The following is an 18,289-nucleotide window of genomic DNA, read 5'->3' as shown; positions in this document are numbered from 1 at the left end:
CAAGTCGCCAGGTTCTGGTGGTAGACTGTGCCTCCCCTGGTGCTGGTGATGCCAGGTCTGGCCAAGTTGTACAGCTGAACAGGTAGGAAGTCGGTGGAAGTTGAGAGTATCTCGGTGAGGCGTGGTGACAGGTGACAAAATGTGGTGAAGTGGAATGGAGTGCACGAAAGTTCATCACGTGTGCCTCTCGGCGCATCCCCTGGTCCAGGCTGACTCTGTTGGTTCTGGCTCTGTTGTCTCTATTGGTTCTAATAAAAGTGGTCAAATGAAGGGAGCTGAGGAAGCAAGAAGTGGTAGGAGATGAAGGGCAGAATGGAGCAGACTGAGGCAGGTAAGCGGGGGTCAGCCTAACCCCACCACCCACGGCACCCAGCCCGACCAAACAGCTAAGCAGACTGCACTCACAGTACTCCGACATGCACCGGTATCATTGTCTATGTCAGCCGGTGCTGGTGTCTGTGTCTGCTCAAGCACGCCCCACTCCTCCATTTCCTCCTCTGGCCTGATCAGCGTGGCCCAGCTGCAGGCCCTTGGGCCATCGGGCAGGTAGCTAGCAGGTGGGTGGGAGGGGGCTGCACTCGCTCCTCCTGACGTGCTGGTGCATGATGCTGCAGGCATGCTGGCGTCCATGTACATCTGAGTACAAGTGTGGATTGCAGAATCAGAGTCAGAATCCAAGCCTCTAGGCATCAACAGCAGGGGACCAGTTTCACAAACTGTGTTAATATCACCAGATACAGGATCTCCTTGGCATGGTGATGTTAATATAAAATAATACAATACAACTATGGACTCCATTGTTACACCACTCATTGAAATTTCATTTAACCTTGACTTGCCCACAGAGGCTGAAAGCCTTAGACCGCTACTGCTGAAAAGGGCAGAACAAGGTGCGGTGGGAAGCCCTATAGCCAAGATGCTTGGTATGCACGCCTCTTTACTCATATCACAAGTAGTGATGATCCAAAGGAGAGGTGGGAAGAGTAGTACAGAGTATGGGTGTTTTTTGATGGGGCTTATTTTCCTTCACATTTGCTTTATCTATGTTGAACATAAACAATGTTGTTGTGACAATTGATTCAGAGTGTAATGCAAAATTGATAATTGTTACAAAAATATGAATAAAACATAATTAAACTTAGGAGGCAGTGGACGAAGTAAATCCTTGCATATCCAAAGGGTTCATACATTACACGTTGTCTTCTTGTCCTATCGGCATAGTTTTACAACTTGGTCCGAATTTCCCTGTGCACACGAAATCCGACCTCTAGCAAACATAATCTAAACCATCTACATAATGGTGGGTAACTGATTATTCGTGCGGCAAACAATTCTTACCAAAATGTTACAGTTGATTTATTTTACGGGGCTTTTGAAGCGGAAAATTCCAGATTCAACTACAGGAAAGCAAAAGGAGCTCTGGTATTAAGAGATTGGTACTCAATTAACATGTCAACCAAAAGAAAACGGTTGAGGACAATTGTTTATCTTTGGCTTGCACGCACAAACCCTGTGCACAATAATTAGGCAGTTGGTGGGTCACACAAACCGAGGATGAGGTAAGTGGCACATGTGGGTGGGAGCAGTGCTGGACATAAACTTCATGCTAGATTAATGAAAACCGATGTCCTTTTGGGAGACTCCAGATTGCTCGTATTGCTGGCATGGTCAGCGAATTTGTGGGGGGCATGATGTCCATGTCGGTAGGTCTTTTTATGAAGCAGACATTAAGGGCTTTTTTGAGTATTCATGGATGGTTGTTGTTTAAAGTTCATGTTTAAGAGTCTAAGCGAGGTAGGGAGGTGGCAATTCCCAAGACCACCTTCATGCCTAGAAAGAGGAAAGGTAAGAGGGTTCTATTCTGAGAGTCAAAAGCCAACACCATTGTGACTTAAATTATGAATATCTTTTTTGGAGGGGTGGGGGGGTGTAGAATCATTGTGAGCAGGTGAATACTGTAAAAAGTGTGCTCAAGACCTTCATGTTCATCATATATATTATGAATCTACAGAACAATCTTGAATAAGACTAATGGGGTCATTTAGGCCCTGGCGAGTGGCCCAGAATACTATTGGGTTGGCAGACATCTTTGCCTCAGCCCCAACTGCCAGATAAACGCCTGTTAAACTGAGGGATGCCAGCTAATCTGACAAAGATTTGTTTGCCATAAATGCATCTACAGATATGGCGAAACAATATTTGGTAAAGCAGACTGAGACAAGCGCCATTTTTTTATCTGCTCGATGTTTTTTCTTTTTATTGTTTAAAGACAACCCGCAATTTTATTTGTTTTAAGAATCGTTTGACACGCAGGGAGCTTTCAATATAATTACAATGACATTTTTCGACAGATACTTTCCCTAAACAACTCTCTTAACTCTAGTTCCGGGATCCCACGTAACAGAAATGTAATTGTAAAGCAGATACAAAATACACCTCGAGTTAAAAACGGCAGAGCACCACACTGAAGCATTTGCATTCTGTCATTCTGTTTCTGAGGAAACCACATCTAATGCAAAAATCAAAAGAGAATGCATGGAGATTCGGCAGATTAAAGTGTAGCGAGAAAAAAAAGAGACCTAAAACACACAGAAAGCCTCTAAAAGGGCCCTATTATGTGTCCTACCAAGTCCCTCAGTCATGAGAAATATATGCTGTTCACTGTACACATGGCACCAAGGGGAATAAGAGGCAGTTCAAGGTCTACGCGGCCATTACTTAGGTAATAGTTTCAAGCTGTAAGTCACAGCTGCACAGGGCTCGCCAGACAAGCTATCACAGCGCTGCTTTGATAGCAGTGGGACCTTAAGTGTCGGGATACAGAGAAGGCAGCAGGCCCTGGCTGTGAAAACAGTTTGAGCCGATCCAGATGGGGTCCGACTGGTTGGGCAGCGCAAAAGGAAAACAACTGGCTCATTCAACAAAGTCAGGTCTCTGCCCCAGAGAATTACCAGAAGACAATAACATTCAACCAGAGCCGATGAAAACAAGAACCAGCCAAGCGACTACGGCTTTTACAGAACTTTTTTTAAACAATGCTAAAAATATACAAGAAGGCTCGTGTTCTTAAACCTATCCGCTGTGGTCTATTTTAGGGTACCTTATCCAAGATAATTTCCATTTCGAATCTACCATTGCTTGCACTGTGAGCCTCTGAAATAACCGTGTTTAATAAAAAGAGAGGGAAGGGTTTGCAGGAAGCGAGAATAAGAGCCGCCAAGAAATCAACCTGTAACACACTCTACTGTGCGCAATCGTATTGTGTGTCTGACGAACCTAGGACCTCTCTCGTCAGCCTGGGCGTCCTTCCTGCATGCCTCCGGGGGTATTGTGTCGAGCACTGTCATGGATGCAACATAGAGTGCGTGTTCTGGATGATGTTGCATGCGTACAGTGATGTATTTTATGGGGAACCCTTTTGGTTTATTATCCAAGATGGCATAATTGAGGTGTGCGTTTGGGTCCGGGTGAGTGCACCAGAGGTCTTTAATGACCACATCATTTTGCGGGGGTGAATGGCTGTCTATTGCTCAGCCTCATGTGTCGCGCTGTAAGGAGGCCTATCTTTGCCATACACGCGGTTTTTATGCTGTGAAGGTCAATTGCATGAGGAGTAAATTGGCCATGGATGCAGAAGAGCTTTGTCAAATAGGCATGACGAGCAATGTTTTTAGAATATATGGGTCTTTTAAATATCCAGGATGTCAGTACTGGTGACTAGCCTGTTCCTAAGAGCCCCCGTTTTGTGGAAAAAAACGAGGCTGAAGCAGGAGAAACACAATGATCTGCCCAGGATTAAAGAATGAGCTCAAGAAGTGGCACGACTTTCCCTAGTCTCACAAAAATGAACATAAGAAAGCAACGAATAAACAAATAAAAAGAATACCAAAGCCTAACTATATCTGAAGTTATTTTTCACGGTAGTGATAGCTGAGCAGTCGGGAAAAAGATAGGGATTTGTTCAGAATGATAACTTCACCAGTGGTTGTACAAGCGTCTTCACTGTGACCACACACCTACCGAACACTCTAGAATTTGGCACACAATCCATATGTTAATGTAAGTAAATGCATGTGACACATGTAAGTATCAATGCACTAAATTGACTCTGCTTTTTTTCTTTTCTAGAAATATTTAAAAAAGATTAATTAAGCAATGCTAGATGTGCCCATATTCTGTCATTTTGACAGGATTCGGTCAAATGTACCATACCTCTACACAAAAGCAGCAGGGCTTCTTCATCTCATTAAGCTGGGATTTCAGGACACAAATAGAATGGCGAGTATTTCTCATTATGTTGATTTAAAAACAGATGTAAATGATATAGGGCTACACAAATGGCAGTGACTTTAGAGGAAAGAAAATCGAGCTGTGCTCAATTTTGAGGAACTCCACCTAAATAATACAGAAAAGCACAACGAAGACTCCTAACTCTTGCAGAAGAAGGTATTACTCAAGGACTCCTGCTTCCTCCAGGCACCTAGGGATTGGCCCTGTTTTCCAATGGTCAAGTGGTTGATCTCCTGTTTGCCTGCTCCAGCGACACAAAAAGCAGAAAGTTTCATAACTCCAACAGTGTCCTGTAGACCAGAGAGCACTAGACTGTGCTGGAGACCTGAGTGTACAGAGACCTGTTGCACAGCGGTCTGCCCTGTATAGCAGGAGCTGCTGGACTGACCGGCAGGAAACATGTCCAGCAGTTGGACAATAGTGTGATTTTCATTGTTTCCACCTTTGGCGGAGAACGATAAGGTACTGAGGGTTGCTCAGAAAGGTAATTCCCTCGGCACACAAGAAATCCAGGTTTGTCATGCTCAGAGGTTTTTGCCATTCTGAAAACAGGTTGAGTGGGACCTCACAGTAAAGGTATCCAGCTCATGGAGCCCTGATGAGGTACAGATTTCATCCTTGCCTTGTTTGAGGATTCTGAAATCCAAAAAAGCGACTGAGTCTAGGGTACAACCTTGGACCTGTGTGAGGTGGTCTATCCATCTGATTGGTGAAGAAACCTCTGGGGCTACAAAATGCAGCTTTGTCCAGCTAGGAGCTTTTAGAGTCCAAATCAGTGTCTTAAACGAGAGCTCGATGACTATGTATCAGACTTCAAGGGGCTCCCCCCGGCCTTGGATCATGCCCTGCACAAGATTTTAACTTCTATCATAGTGATTAAGTCCAAAAGACACAATCTTTGACCGGATGACCACTTGATGTATCTGACCTCTGCTCTACTATGGTCAATGTGGAATCATGTCTAGATCCCCGGTCAATCATGAACTGTTGTTTCCAGTGGCACCTTACTAATTTAGGTGCTTTTTATCTTAAAACTTTAACACTTCATACTTCTGGTTCCCATGAACCCATTTTAATGATCTTGAAGCCTTTTTGCTAATTACATTCCCCTCTAGTTTTCTAAATTGGTTTGGGAAGTTTATTGTGTTGTGTCCTTCACATTATTTTTTTTGGTAGTGCGTGAATTAACACACACTTCTCAATAAACACACTGATGCTTGTGCCATAGCTTGCAGGGCTGCCGCAGAGACTCTCTGAGAACTGTGTTATAAACCTAAGCAAATTGTACTTAAGTTGCTGGCAAGACACCACCTCCCAATTTAATCTTACAGTCTCTGACAAGGACATTTTTATCAAACGGATAAAGCCAAGGAGCTCCAAGAGTAGGATACCTTTACAGTGAGGTCCCACTCAACCTGTTTTCAGAATGGCAAAAACCTCTGGGCATGACAAATACTTCTTTTGAACTTGACAACTTTCCCATCAACTGATCTCAACTTTCCTTTACTTAGTTTCCTGTAGAGTTTGCATTTTGGGTTATGAACTCAAGTTGATACGATTGGGAAGTTTAAATATAACAGAAGACTATTACGGTTCATTTCCAAATGGTATAAAAGTTACTGTAGATTTACCTTGGTGTTCAGTAGCTTCCTCTTTCACGCCCACGTGTATTATACGAGCAGGTGCAGGTTTTGGATCTGCTAGTAGAATCTCCGGGGATTTCTTTTGACAATAAAAAAAAAATTAACCCTTTCTAGCATTCATTAAATATGCATGTTATTTCTATATGGTTCCACTTTTTAATAAACAGGCGCAAAGAGAAAATGAACACATACAAGCTTCTCTGTACAATGTTATATTATGTAGGCCCAGTCGTGCTTCAGTAGTTAAGACTGACATCTCACTCCATTAGAAATAATAATTTTCCATCCTTAATAATGCTGACCTCACATTACCAAATTAAATTATACCTGGCGGAAGTTGCACCCAGAATTCCACCTTTCATCATGATAAATTTGGTGATAGTTTCTCAAAGGGATCGAAGTCATAATGGGGACAACAAAATCTAGGAGTTTTCGAGTTAACGTGGATACACCCGAATGGAAATAGACAACGTTTTGCAGGCTCTATTAAATGCCCTTTCTTAGTTTTGTGAATTTTCGTCCAGTCAATTTTGAGTTGAGCAAAAAAAATTGCCCAGTGCCATACACCGGGGCTTTAAAGAGCAAGTAATGTTTCAGAACCATGGTAATTGACGATAGGCAGAATATGCAAATTCGATGCATGCACATTTTAACACTTGCTAAAATGTGTGCAAACATAAAGAAAGAGGACTTACCTTTGATGGGGAGCATCAGTAGGGGATGGCTTAAAACATAAGATATGACACACACATGTACTTCCGCAATCTTATCTCTCATCCAGTCATGCTCTTTTGAACTAAGATGTCACCCCTCCACACACTTTCCACCATCACGTTTTCACACATACAATACCATATTACAAAACGTACAATATGTGTGCCAAAATACCTCCATTAGCTGCTGTAAGGATGCTGCAAAGTCACCAAAGAGCTCTGATACCAGACAGAAGAGGAACAAGCCAACGGGCTAACTGCCTTTAAAGGGCAGAAAGCTTAAGGTGAATTGCAATATCCTTTTCATGAACTATTGTGAGTATTTCTCTCCTTATGGCCCTCTACTTTACCACCCACCACCCTCCCACCTCCATTACCGCCATGGTTTTCAGGTTATTCATGGCATATCCTACACGTTTTCACATTTTGGTCATTAGCACTCTGCATGGCAGAATGTTGTTTAACCCCTTAGCTGCTGGGCCGTTTCCCCCCCCCCCCCCCCCAGTGCTGAGCCCTTTTTTGGCTATTTGGGGTAGTTCGCGCTTAGGCCTTCATAACCTTTTGTCCACATAAGCTATCCACGCCAAATTTGCGTCCTTGTTTTCCAACATCCTAGGAATTCTAATGGTATCCAGAGTTTGTGGTTTCCCCTAGAGGAGACCAAGAAATTAGCCAAAATACAGTGAAACTTTCGTTTTTTCCAAAACAATGGGAAAAAAGGGCTGCCAAAGAAGGCTTGTGTTTTTTTCCCTGAAAATGGCACCAACAAAGGGTTTCTGGTGCTAAAATCACCATCTTCCCACCTTTCAGGAACGGGCAGACTTGAATCAGAAAACCACATTTTTCAACACAAATTTGGCATTTTACTGGGACATACCCCATTTTTCTATTTTTGGTGCTTTCAGCTTCCTTCCAGTTAGTGACAGGAATGGGTGTGAAACCAATGCTGGATCCCGGAAAGCTAAACATTACTGAAAACTAGACAAAATTCTGAATTCAGCAAGGAGTCATTTGTGTAGATCCTACAAGGTTTTCCTACAGAAAATAACACCTGAAATAAAAAAATATTGAAATTGAGCTGAAAACAACAGTAATTTTTCTTTATGTTTTACTCTGTAACTTTTTCCTGCGATGTCAGATTTTTTAAAGCAATATACCGTTATGTCTGCTGGACTCTTCTGGTTGCGGGGATATATAGGGCTTGTAGGTTCATCAAGAACCCTAGGTACCCAGAGCCAATAAATGAGCTGCACCCTGCAGTTGGTTTTCATTCTATACTGGGTATACAGCAATTCATTTGCTGAAATATGAGTGAAAAATAGGTATCAAGAAAACCTTGCATTTCCAAAATGGGCTCAATATAAGGTTTTGAGGAGCAGTGGTTATTTGCACATCTCTCAATTCCAGGGTGCCCATACTAGAATGTGAATTGCAGGGCATTTCTCAAATAGACGCCTTTTTTTACACACACTCTTATATTTGGAAGGAAAAAATGCAGAGAAAGATAAGGGGCAATAACACTTGTTTTGCTATTCTATGTTCCCCCAAGACTCCCGATAAAAATGATACCTCACTTGTGTGGGTAGGCCTAGCGCCCGCGACAGGAAATGCCCCAAAACACAACGTGGACACATCAATTTTTTTACAGAAAACACAGCTGTTTTTTGCAAAGTGCCTGCCTGTAGATTTTGGCCTCTAGCTCAGCTGGCACCTGCTGAAACCTAGCAAATCTGTTCATTTTTTAAAACTAGAGACCTAGGGGAATCCAAGATGGGATGACTTGTGGGGCTCTGACCAGGTTCTGTTACCCAGAATCCTCTGCAAACCTCAAAAAGTGGCTAAAAAAAACACACTTTCCTCACATTTCGGTGACAGAAAGTTCTGGAATCTGAGAGGAGCCACACATTTCCTTCCACCCAGCGTTCCCCCAAGTCTCCCAATAAAATGATACCTCACTTGTGTGGGTAGGCCTAGCACCCGCGACAGGCAATGCCCCAAAACACAACGTGGACACATCCCATTTTTTCATAAAAAACAGTGCCTACCTGTAGATTTTGGCCTCTAGCTCAGCCGGCACCTGGGGAAACCCAGCAAACCAGCGCATTTTTTGAAAACTAGTAACCCAGTGGAATCCAAGATGGGGTGACTTGTGGGGCTCTGACCAGGTTCTGTTACCCAGAATCCTTTGCAAACATCAAAATTTGGCCAAAAAAACACTTTTTCCTCTCATTTCGGTGACAGAAAGTTCTGGAATCTGAGAGGAGCCACAAATTTCCTTCCACCCAGCATTCCCCAAAGTCTCCCGATAAAAATGGTACCTCACTTGTGTGGGTAGGCCTGGTGCCCGCAACAGGAATAGATCACACAACGGTCAATGTTGGTCCTTACATGAGGCAGCTGTTGACCCTGGGGTGATCCACTCCTGACGCAGGCACTAGGTGTAGGCACTCAAGTGGGGTAGTGTTTTTATCAGGACAGGTGAGGAATCACTGGGTGGTAGGAATTTTGTGGATCCCAGCATATTCCTGTTGTTTGTGTGACAGAAATGCGAGAAAAATAGAGTTTTTATTCAACATTTCAGCTTTGCAGGGTATTCTGGGTAAGAAAACTTTGGGGAATCCACACAAGTCACACCTCTGTGGACTCCCCCGAATGTCTAGTTTCCAGAAATATTGCGGCGGAGGAGCTGTGCTGACTATGTTAAATTTTTTCCAATAAATATTGAGTAGGAAATGATAAGCAGACACTCGAACCGACTATCAATGAGCTAAAAGAGGTAAAGGTTTGTATTTTTCCCTGTTCCCAGGGCAGTGTGTGCTTTGGGTGGTGCATCCCTTTCTCAGTGCAGACCACTATCTGCCCTGTGCTTCGCTTAAAGAAAGTGCAGTCTCTCATGTATGTAATAAACCATCATAAATGAGAAGCAATTCCATGTTTTTTAAAACTACAGGTGCACTATGACGTAGGATCACACCTGTAATAGTGTAATACACACGGAGTTTATAAGGAAATACAAGTCTCATTATTTTATAAGGAATTAAATCTAGAACGATAAAAAATGGATGGAACACACATTTAAAAGAACAAATTGGTTAATCGAATACTGAAATCACTGTTAAATACTAACACATAAGGATCATGGTATAAAGTGTGATAACACATCATGGCTATCACAACAAATCGATCAATCATGTAATGTCAGATTGTTGGGAACGCCACCTTTTCTGCACTCCAGATTTGTTTTTGTTTTTTTCCCAAGCCCTATTGTTGTTGGCTGCAGAAATGTGTGCACTTTGCCCCTTCTAACTAGAGGTAAAGTGCTACGGTCCTCATTTTAACATGATGTAATTGGTATACATCTGATTGGCATATTTAACTTACCTAGGAGCCCCTAGCATAGAGTACAAAGCTGCACCCAGGGCCTGTACGTTAAGTGTACTGCAGCACCCATTGTGCCATCTGCTACAGTGACAATGTAAACATGATTGCTGGCCTGCCACCAGAATCTTCACTGTGCAGCTTTCCATTGGAAATTCTGCCGAATAACACCTTTTGACGAGCCTAAGCCCTTCGTTTGAATATTAATAAGTCATCCCTAAGTAGGCCTTCTTGTCAATAAGAGACGCTTAGAAGTTTAATGATGAACATGTTATTCGAGTGAAAAAAAAACTAAAAGCCATTTTCACTGAAGCTGGATTGGCTGTTCAATAGGAAAACATTGGAATACAACATTAGGTTTAATACATTTCATCTCTGCTTAGGAAACAACTACAAATTTGATTTTGGGACGTTTCTTTTTGTAATATTTATTACAGGCCAAATTCTCTGGTGAAGTTGGATTTGTGATAAATATTTTGGAAAGACGCCTTTTTAAAAGCAATCTTAGCCCTGCGTGAAGTCTCTGGAAGATAAAGCTGCATTTTGTTAACCTACTTCTGCCAATCAGTAGCTAACATTTCAATAGGCATGAATGAGGAGTGAATTTGCTACCAGGACAGTGACAAAAGGCCTTGGGTGTGGGGAGGTGTGTAGGATGGGCCCAAGCACTTGATTAACTTCAAATAGGTCTACCTTGTCACAAGCAGATGTAGTTAAGACCCAGGCCTGCGCCCTTCTTTTGTCCCCCCGACTCCTCCAGCAAGACTGGTCCCCATCACAGTTACAGATCATTCTGGAATGTCAAGACCTTGATAGGTCTGCTGGGGTTTTTCATATGGCATTTGGGGTGCACGTCAAAGAAGAGAAACAGCACGCCAAAACAATTTGTGTGTATCCACTGTGTGGTTGCTGAAAGCTCATGTTTGTTCTACAAGACTCCGACACTAAAACTGGAATTTAGTGTTAAACATGGGGAGGCAATAAGATTACCATAGTACACATTTTGAACAGGTTGGCTCTTTCCAAATAATTGATGGTGCTCTACAGCACCATTCTGTATGTAACATTTTAGTTACCCTATCGCATGGAGTACCTGACCCATACCTATGTTTGGAGCTTACACGTTAGGAGAGGTCACTCCTTTGCCACTTCAGGCACAGTGTGGCACTTCCTGTGCTTCCCTGAAGGGATTAAGGTGCGGATTCGAAGCCCTCCCCCGTCCTTGCAATGGGATCGCAGTAAGTCTCTTCTGCATTTTACTTTCTACAGTAAATTTTATAGACAATTATTTTCTCTCTATATTATGCTCATTGTGAAACCGCTGGCTTTTAAAAAAAGTGTAGAGAGGCTCTATTGTATTTACAGTTTGCTAGTTAAGAAGATAAGTTACTTACCTGTAACTGTGGTTCTCCAGTATTAGTATCTTTGATAGATTCACATGCTTGAATCAATCCCAGTCGTCGAAGTGGGAGTCCCACGGTACATAGAAAATCGTAGAAAAAAAATATGTTTTTTTTTTCTTTTTCATTGAAGTCAATGGCAAAAATACATCCACTTTCCAAGCTTATAAGCTTCATTAGGAAAGGCCCAACATTCAGCCAATCAGACGAGACCACCCCTTTAGAACCCTCAGCACAGAGGCTCAGTCTCTCAGATTTTCCAGCACTAGTGAATTCAAGAGAGAAACAAAAGAGGTGAGCCTCCATGGGGAGGAGGGTGGGTCACATGTGAATCTATGAAAGATACCAATACTGGAGAACCACAGTTACAGGTAAGTAACTTATCTTCTTCTCCAGTATTGTGGTATCTTTCATATATATTCACATGATTGAATCAGAATAGCCAGCAGTACAAGAAGATGTTAAGCTCTTTAACTATAAGAAAACATCTTTCTTTACATTTCTTTAAATATATATATACATATATATATACACATATATTTATGCATGCATAGTAACTTATATGGCTAGTTAGATATCCTCATAAATATCTATAAACATATACATTCATTTACTTTATCTATATATAAGATAAATATCAGTGTAGAAATACCATTTGAGGATGGCGGGTAAAGAAGATTATTGGTTCACCTTATGCAAATAAATTACGCAAAACTGCTTGTCCTACCGCTGCAGCCATCCAGTCAGCAGCATCCAGGCAGCAGTGTTGAATAAAGGTGTGGCTGCGAGTCCACGTTGCCGCTCTGCAGATCTGGTTTAGAGGCACTCCTGCGATGAGAGCTGCTGACGTAGACACCGCTCTAGTGGAGTGCGCCGTGACGTTGGTTGATAGCCGTCTTTCCGCTAGCTGATGACAGAATTGTATGGCAGAGGAGAGCCACCGTGCTATGGTTTGTATGGAAACAGCATTCCCCTTAGTGAGTTGGCCATAACTAAAAAAACAGCTGATCAGCTATTTGAAAGCTGCTAGTCCTCCATACGTAGAATTTCAGACACCTCTTAAGGTCTAGGGAATGAAATGCTCGCTCTGCTGGAGTTCGAGGATTCGGGAAAAAAGTCTTTAAAACCACTGGCTCATTTAAATGAAAGTTCAAAGGAACCTTGGGAATTAATTTTGGGTTAGTCCTCAGAATGACCAAGTCTGATTTAAATTGTAGAAAAGGTGGTGAAACTGTGAATGCTTGAATGTCACTAACCCTCTTTGCTGAAGTAAGGGCCAGAAGGAGCACCATCTTCCAAGAGGTGTATTTCAGTCCGGCTTTGTGAATAGGCTCAAATGGATGCCTCATCAATTGGGATAGCACAATATTCAAATGCCAGGAAGGAGGTGGGCGTTTAATCGGAGGAAAAATCCTGAACAAGCCTTTTAGAAGTTGTTTTATTATACTGGATGACCATAAAGATGGTGATACTGCCGTACGGTGGAAACGAGATATGGCAGCTAGGTGAACTTTGATAGACAAATGGGAGAGACCTGACTTTGCCAAGTGTAAAAGGTATGGAAGAATCCGCTCCGGAGAAGAGTTTAGAGGGTGAACATTGAAGGCTTGGCACCATATACAGAATCTCTTCCACTTGAGTTTGTAAGTCTTATTCGAAGACTGGGCTCTGGCACAGGCAAGCACCTCTCAACAGTCTGAAGGGATATCTAAACCATCAAACTCATAGAATTCAGGAGCCAGGCCGATAATAGAAGTGAAGTTGGGTTGGGATCATGGACCTGCACCAGATTCAACGTTAGCAAGTCTGGTGTCGGTCTCAGTCTCATGTGAGGCTGTTCCGAGAGGAGTAGAAGCTCCGTGAACCAAAACTGGCGCGGCCATCTGGGAGTGATCAACAGAAGTCAGCATGGTTCTCTCTTCATCTTCTGAAGAAGTCTTGGGATGAGCGGGAGCGCAGGAAAAGCGTAGGCATAGATCCCTGACCATTTGATCAAAAACGCATTCCCCTTTGACCCTCTGTAAGAATAAAGCCCTCTTCCTCTTGCTCCTCGAAAGGGCTGTCTTTTAAATTGTAGCATACCCAGGGATCTGGCTGTTTCCGTGTCTGCCTTTATGGACTGAAAAGCATCATCAACATGCCTACCGAATAATAGCTCACCATAATAAGGCATGTCTAAGATCCTTAGTTGCACCTCTGGGTGAAAAGATGTAGCCTTCAGCCACCCCTGACGTCTGAGTACAGCACCCCCGGCTAACTGGCACAAAGCTGTAGCTGAGACATCGATGGCACAGTCTATAATCTCAGCAGAGATCTTCTCACCTTCCTACAATATCTTCCTCGCCTCCGCTCTACTATCCTCAGGCAGGTCGATAAACTGGGATATGTCTGACCACATCTGACTGTCGTATCTTCCCAAGATTGCCAGGGAATTCGCTGCTATGTCCGTGGTGGCTGCCATAGTTGAAAATGTCTTCCCAATTGAATATAACCGCTGCCCCTCTCTATCCGGGGGCACAGTCAATAGTGAAGACAGATTCCTGGACATTCGCTCAGCTGCCTGAGATATCACCGAGTCTGGTTTAGGGTGACTAAATAAGAAGGCTGGTGAGTTATCTGGTGCCTTGTACTTCTTTTCCAACCTTGGTAGCACAGCTGGGATTGAAGACGGGGTCTGCATGACCTTAAGCCCCTCTTCCCAAATAAAGTCAACAATTGGTATTGCTCTCACTGACTTTCTAGTGTCCTCCTTGAAATCATAGAGGAAACAGTCCGACTGCTTGGATGTTATGGGCAGTTGAAATCTCTTTGCTGCTCTCTCCATCACACTGTGGAAGCCACCAATGTCTTGCGGTGGAGAATCAACCGGTGGTGGCGTAGAAGGGGATGGCTTCTGAATTTGATATTCATCCCATTCCTGCATAAGTGATTCAGAGTCCTGTATTTCGCCCTCCTCTTGTTCGCCATCCGACGAAGGCGTATCGTTATCCTGGCCCGATGACGGGACTGGGATAGGCCCTATAGATTCTGATGGCTGATTGGGAGGGCTCAGCGGCACGGGTGGAGGCTGCACCGGAGTGGTCGAACCAGGTGGAGTAAATCCAGCATAATAATCTTGCATCATGTGCTGAAGGTTGGCAATCAAGGACACTGGCATCTGGATGGATTGCTCCTGTTGCAACTCTTGAAGTTCTGTGTGTCTCTGCTCCTGTAAGGAGTGTCCTAGACACAGTTGTTTGCTCTCTTCCTCACCATCTTCCTCCTGACATATGCGCAAGTCTGAAGGCTATGTGCGACCGGGAAAAGCCCATCATCTGAGTATATTTCCTCCTCCTCCTCGTCATCGAACAGATGTTGTGGAGGTGCTGGCAACACTTTACTAGGTGATGTATGAGACGGCAAAAGAGTTTGGTGAGTAGATTTCCTTTTTATTACTAAAATCCTTACAGGCAAGAAAGAAGATTCTTCATATTCCTTGGTTGTGGGCTCAGAAATTTGACCCGTCGATGGAGCTGTTGTCGACGGCGCGGTCATCGCCGGTGGCGCCGTCGATGGGGTGATCGTCGACGGTGAATTTCGTCAACGGTGCTGTCGGCGACGGGGTGATCGTCGACGGTGAAAATGTCGTTGACGGTGAAAATGTAGTCGACACAGCCGTCAGTGGAACTGTCGTCGACGATGGTCTTTGCAGCTTACCCGTTGATGTCGACAGTGCGCGCATTGACAATAGAGACCTCACTTTTTTCTCCGTCTACGGTCTCTTTGAAATCTTGATGGTTTGAGCAGGTGAGGGACCATACTTTAAACTCACTGATGTTATAGTAGAAGCTGATAATGGTGAGGAAGTCATGATCATCAGCGACAACGGAGCTGTAAATGTCGCCGCTGAAGAAGCAAAGCCTGCCGTCGACGACGCACTCGCTGACGGTGTGGAAATCTTAGATGCCAACGGTGGCAGGGAGCTTGATGATTTCTTTAACTTCTTTGAGATGGTAGCTGGAGTAGATGGCTCAGAACGAACCATACCACCATCTTCTCTGAGAGTTGAGGGATGTTGATCAGCTCTTTCTTTGAACGCATGCAGCCTTTTCCAAGCCCGAGTTTACTTTCCTGACTTTGTTTGCTGTTTTCCGGACCATCAATATTCCTTTTATGAAAATTTTGAAATGAACATTTCCATGCCTTTTGAAAGCCCTAGGTGAACACACCATAAGGGGCGAAACACTCTTTTGGCTGTTTTCTTCGTGCAACCTTCAAGATTTTTTCAACATTGGATTTCAACAACTGCACAAGAATTACAGACTGTTTCTTCTCTTGCAACTTTCAAAATTACTCCCAGGTTGGGAATGAACTACTGCATGTGAACTACTTTGGGAAAAAAAAATTCTTGCACTTTCCATGACGGAAATAAATGTACTTGAATCATACCAGCAATATGCAAATCTAATTTTCTAATATTTATCAAGTGGGTTCTCATTTCTAGTTACTACTAGTCTTTCACTTTATGTTCAGGATGAATACAGTAGATATAGTCCCTGTGAGTATCTTCACAATGAAGTCTTAGCTTCCCACAGGTACTGCAAGGTCTAAATAAAACTTTTTTAGCTGCAGACATGATGACAAAACTACAGCCAAGGTTAGAAATGAAAAAACTGAATAATATCTCCTGAAGAGAAGGTAAACTGAGCAGAGCTCAGGGGGACTCCCTTACACACGACGTGCAGTAGAAAATCTGAGACTGAGCCTCTGTGCTGAGGGTTCTGAAGGGGTGGCCGCGCCTGTTTGGCTTAACTTTGGGCCTTTCCTAATGAAGCTAATAAGCTAGGAAAGTGGATGTATTTTTGACATTGACTTCAATGAAAAAAAAAAAGAAGAAAAAAAGATACATTTTTTTTACTGCTTTCTATGTACCGTGGGACTCCCACTTCGACAACAGGGAATGATTCAAGCATGTGAATCTATGACAGATACCCCAATACTGGAGAATCAGCAGATTTGTTTTAGTGTCTGTTCTTTTTAAAATCGTCAAGCTTCAGCAGGAAATAGATGGAAGGGTAGCTGAGCTTAAGTGTTTTACGAGATGTGTTATTTTAACAACTATTAATGACAATGTCTAGCAGTACTATGATTCTATATTAGTTAGACCATATACAATATGATGTCTTGCCTAACCTGTTTTAACTTTAATTATGTATTTTAACCCTATCACTGCGTGTGCCCGTCAATAGCCGACACACGCACACCCTCCCTTGTGTGGGCCACGACCACTGGCCGATGCCAGGGAGGATTTTTTTTTAAATTTAAAACTCATATAGAGGCACAGAAGAGCTTCTGTGTCTCTCCCCCACCTACCCATCTGTGACAGTTTGTTTTCCCCACTGGAGCAGGAAGCAGCAGGTAAGGCTGTTTTCTGCTCTGGTGGGGAAAACAGGCCCAAAAGGGCCTCCCACCTTTCAGGAAGGCCTCGTTTGAAAGGGGAGATTCTTACCTTTCAGACGAGGCCTTTCTGAAAGTGTTTCCTGACCGTGGATTGCAACCACGCTGTAATCTACATCCAGGAAACACTACAAGACAGTAGGGATGTTATCCTGGGGGGGTCGGCCCTCATAAGAATGGGACACCCCCACAAGTGCAATTTATTTAAATAAAGTAAAATAAAAAAGTTGGTTTACCTCTGAAGGGCACAATCTTTACGAAGGTAATTAACAGCCAAAGCAGCCATCTCTACGGATCTGACTGTCCAGGCAGTAGTTCTTCGTGAATGTGTGCAGAGATGCCCACGTTGCAGCCTGGCAATTGTCCAGGACCGGAACTCCGCAAGCCAGCACAGTGGTTGCAGCAGTTGCTCTGGTTAAAAGAGCACACAAACTCTCCGGGGGTTGCCTTTTTTTCATTTCTTGATGCAGAGGACAACCCATCAAAAGATGGTCCGCTTCTGCACCGCCCGTCCTTCCTTCGCACCCTCATAGCCAAGAAAGACTTTATTGTCCACACGGAAGTCTTTGGTATGATTGAGGTAGAACGTCAACAGTCTTTTTGGATACAGACGTTGGAGTCTCCTCCTCATGAGAAGGATGTGGGGTGACTGGCCTACATGAAAGGGCCTGACCACTTTAAGGAGTAAAGAGGCCCTAATACGAAGCACCACCTTGTCTGAATGGACAAATAAAAATGGTGGCTTTGATGAAAGAGCTTGGAGCTCACTCACTCAGCAAGCAGAGGTGATGGCAATAAGAAAGCCTGTCTTTAAATTGAAAAGCCACAATGACAATTATGTAGTGGCTCAAAAGGAGCACAGCTAAGGTATGTGAGTACCAGGTTCAAATCCCACTGCAGCATTATGAACTGGGAACATGTGAGCGAGTCCCTTAAGAATCCTCCCAACTATGGGAGATTTGAAAAAAGATGGTTGATCTGGAAGTCTAAGAAAGGCAGAGAGGGCAGATAAGTAGTCTTTAAGGGTGCCCAAAGCAGACAGAGGTGCAGAAAGAGGAGCAACAGATTTGTTGTACACAATGACACAAATTTGTTCCAAAGACAGGCATATACAGTTTTGGTGGAGGGACGCCTGGCTGCCAAGATTACATTGCAGACTTCGGCAGAAAGTTGAAAGCTGTCAACTGCGGCAGCTCAATCTCCACGTAAGGAAGCAGAGACTGGACAGGTTCAGGTGGAGAACCCTCCACTGCTGCTGTGAAAGAAAATCCTCCCAAAGGGGCAGTTTGATCAGGGGATTGATGGCCATGCTCAGAAGCTCAGGATACCATACTCTTTGTGCCCAGTCTGGAGCCACAAGAATGACTTGGGCCCAGTTGTTCTTGATCTCCTTCAGAACTCTGGGCAGAAGTGGTATTGGCAGGAATGC

At 43.5% G+C, this 18,289-nt stretch overlaps 1 protein-coding gene across 3 annotated transcripts in view; it reads right to left on the bottom strand.

The window, feature by feature from the left end:
* KIAA0586 (KIAA0586 ortholog) overlaps positions 1 to 18,289 on the bottom strand; it is a 587,996-nt gene that overhangs the window by 73,594 nt on the left and 496,113 nt on the right. For all 3 annotated transcript variants that reach the window (XM_069207463.1, XM_069207462.1, XM_069207464.1), the window contains exon 29: positions 5,922 to 6,012. In XM_069207463.1, the coding sequence (XP_069063564.1) occupies positions 5,922 to 6,012 (91 nt within the window). The remainder of the gene's footprint in view (positions 1 to 5,921; positions 6,013 to 18,289) is intronic.

This window comes from Pleurodeles waltl, chromosome 9 (genome assembly GCF_031143425.1).
Source record: "Pleurodeles waltl isolate 20211129_DDA chromosome 9, aPleWal1.hap1.20221129, whole genome shotgun sequence".
NCBI lineage: Eukaryota > Metazoa > Chordata > Amphibia > Caudata > Salamandridae > Pleurodeles > Pleurodeles waltl.
Note: the sequence above shows the minus strand (reverse complement) of the source record. Positions and strands in the feature narration are given on the sequence as shown.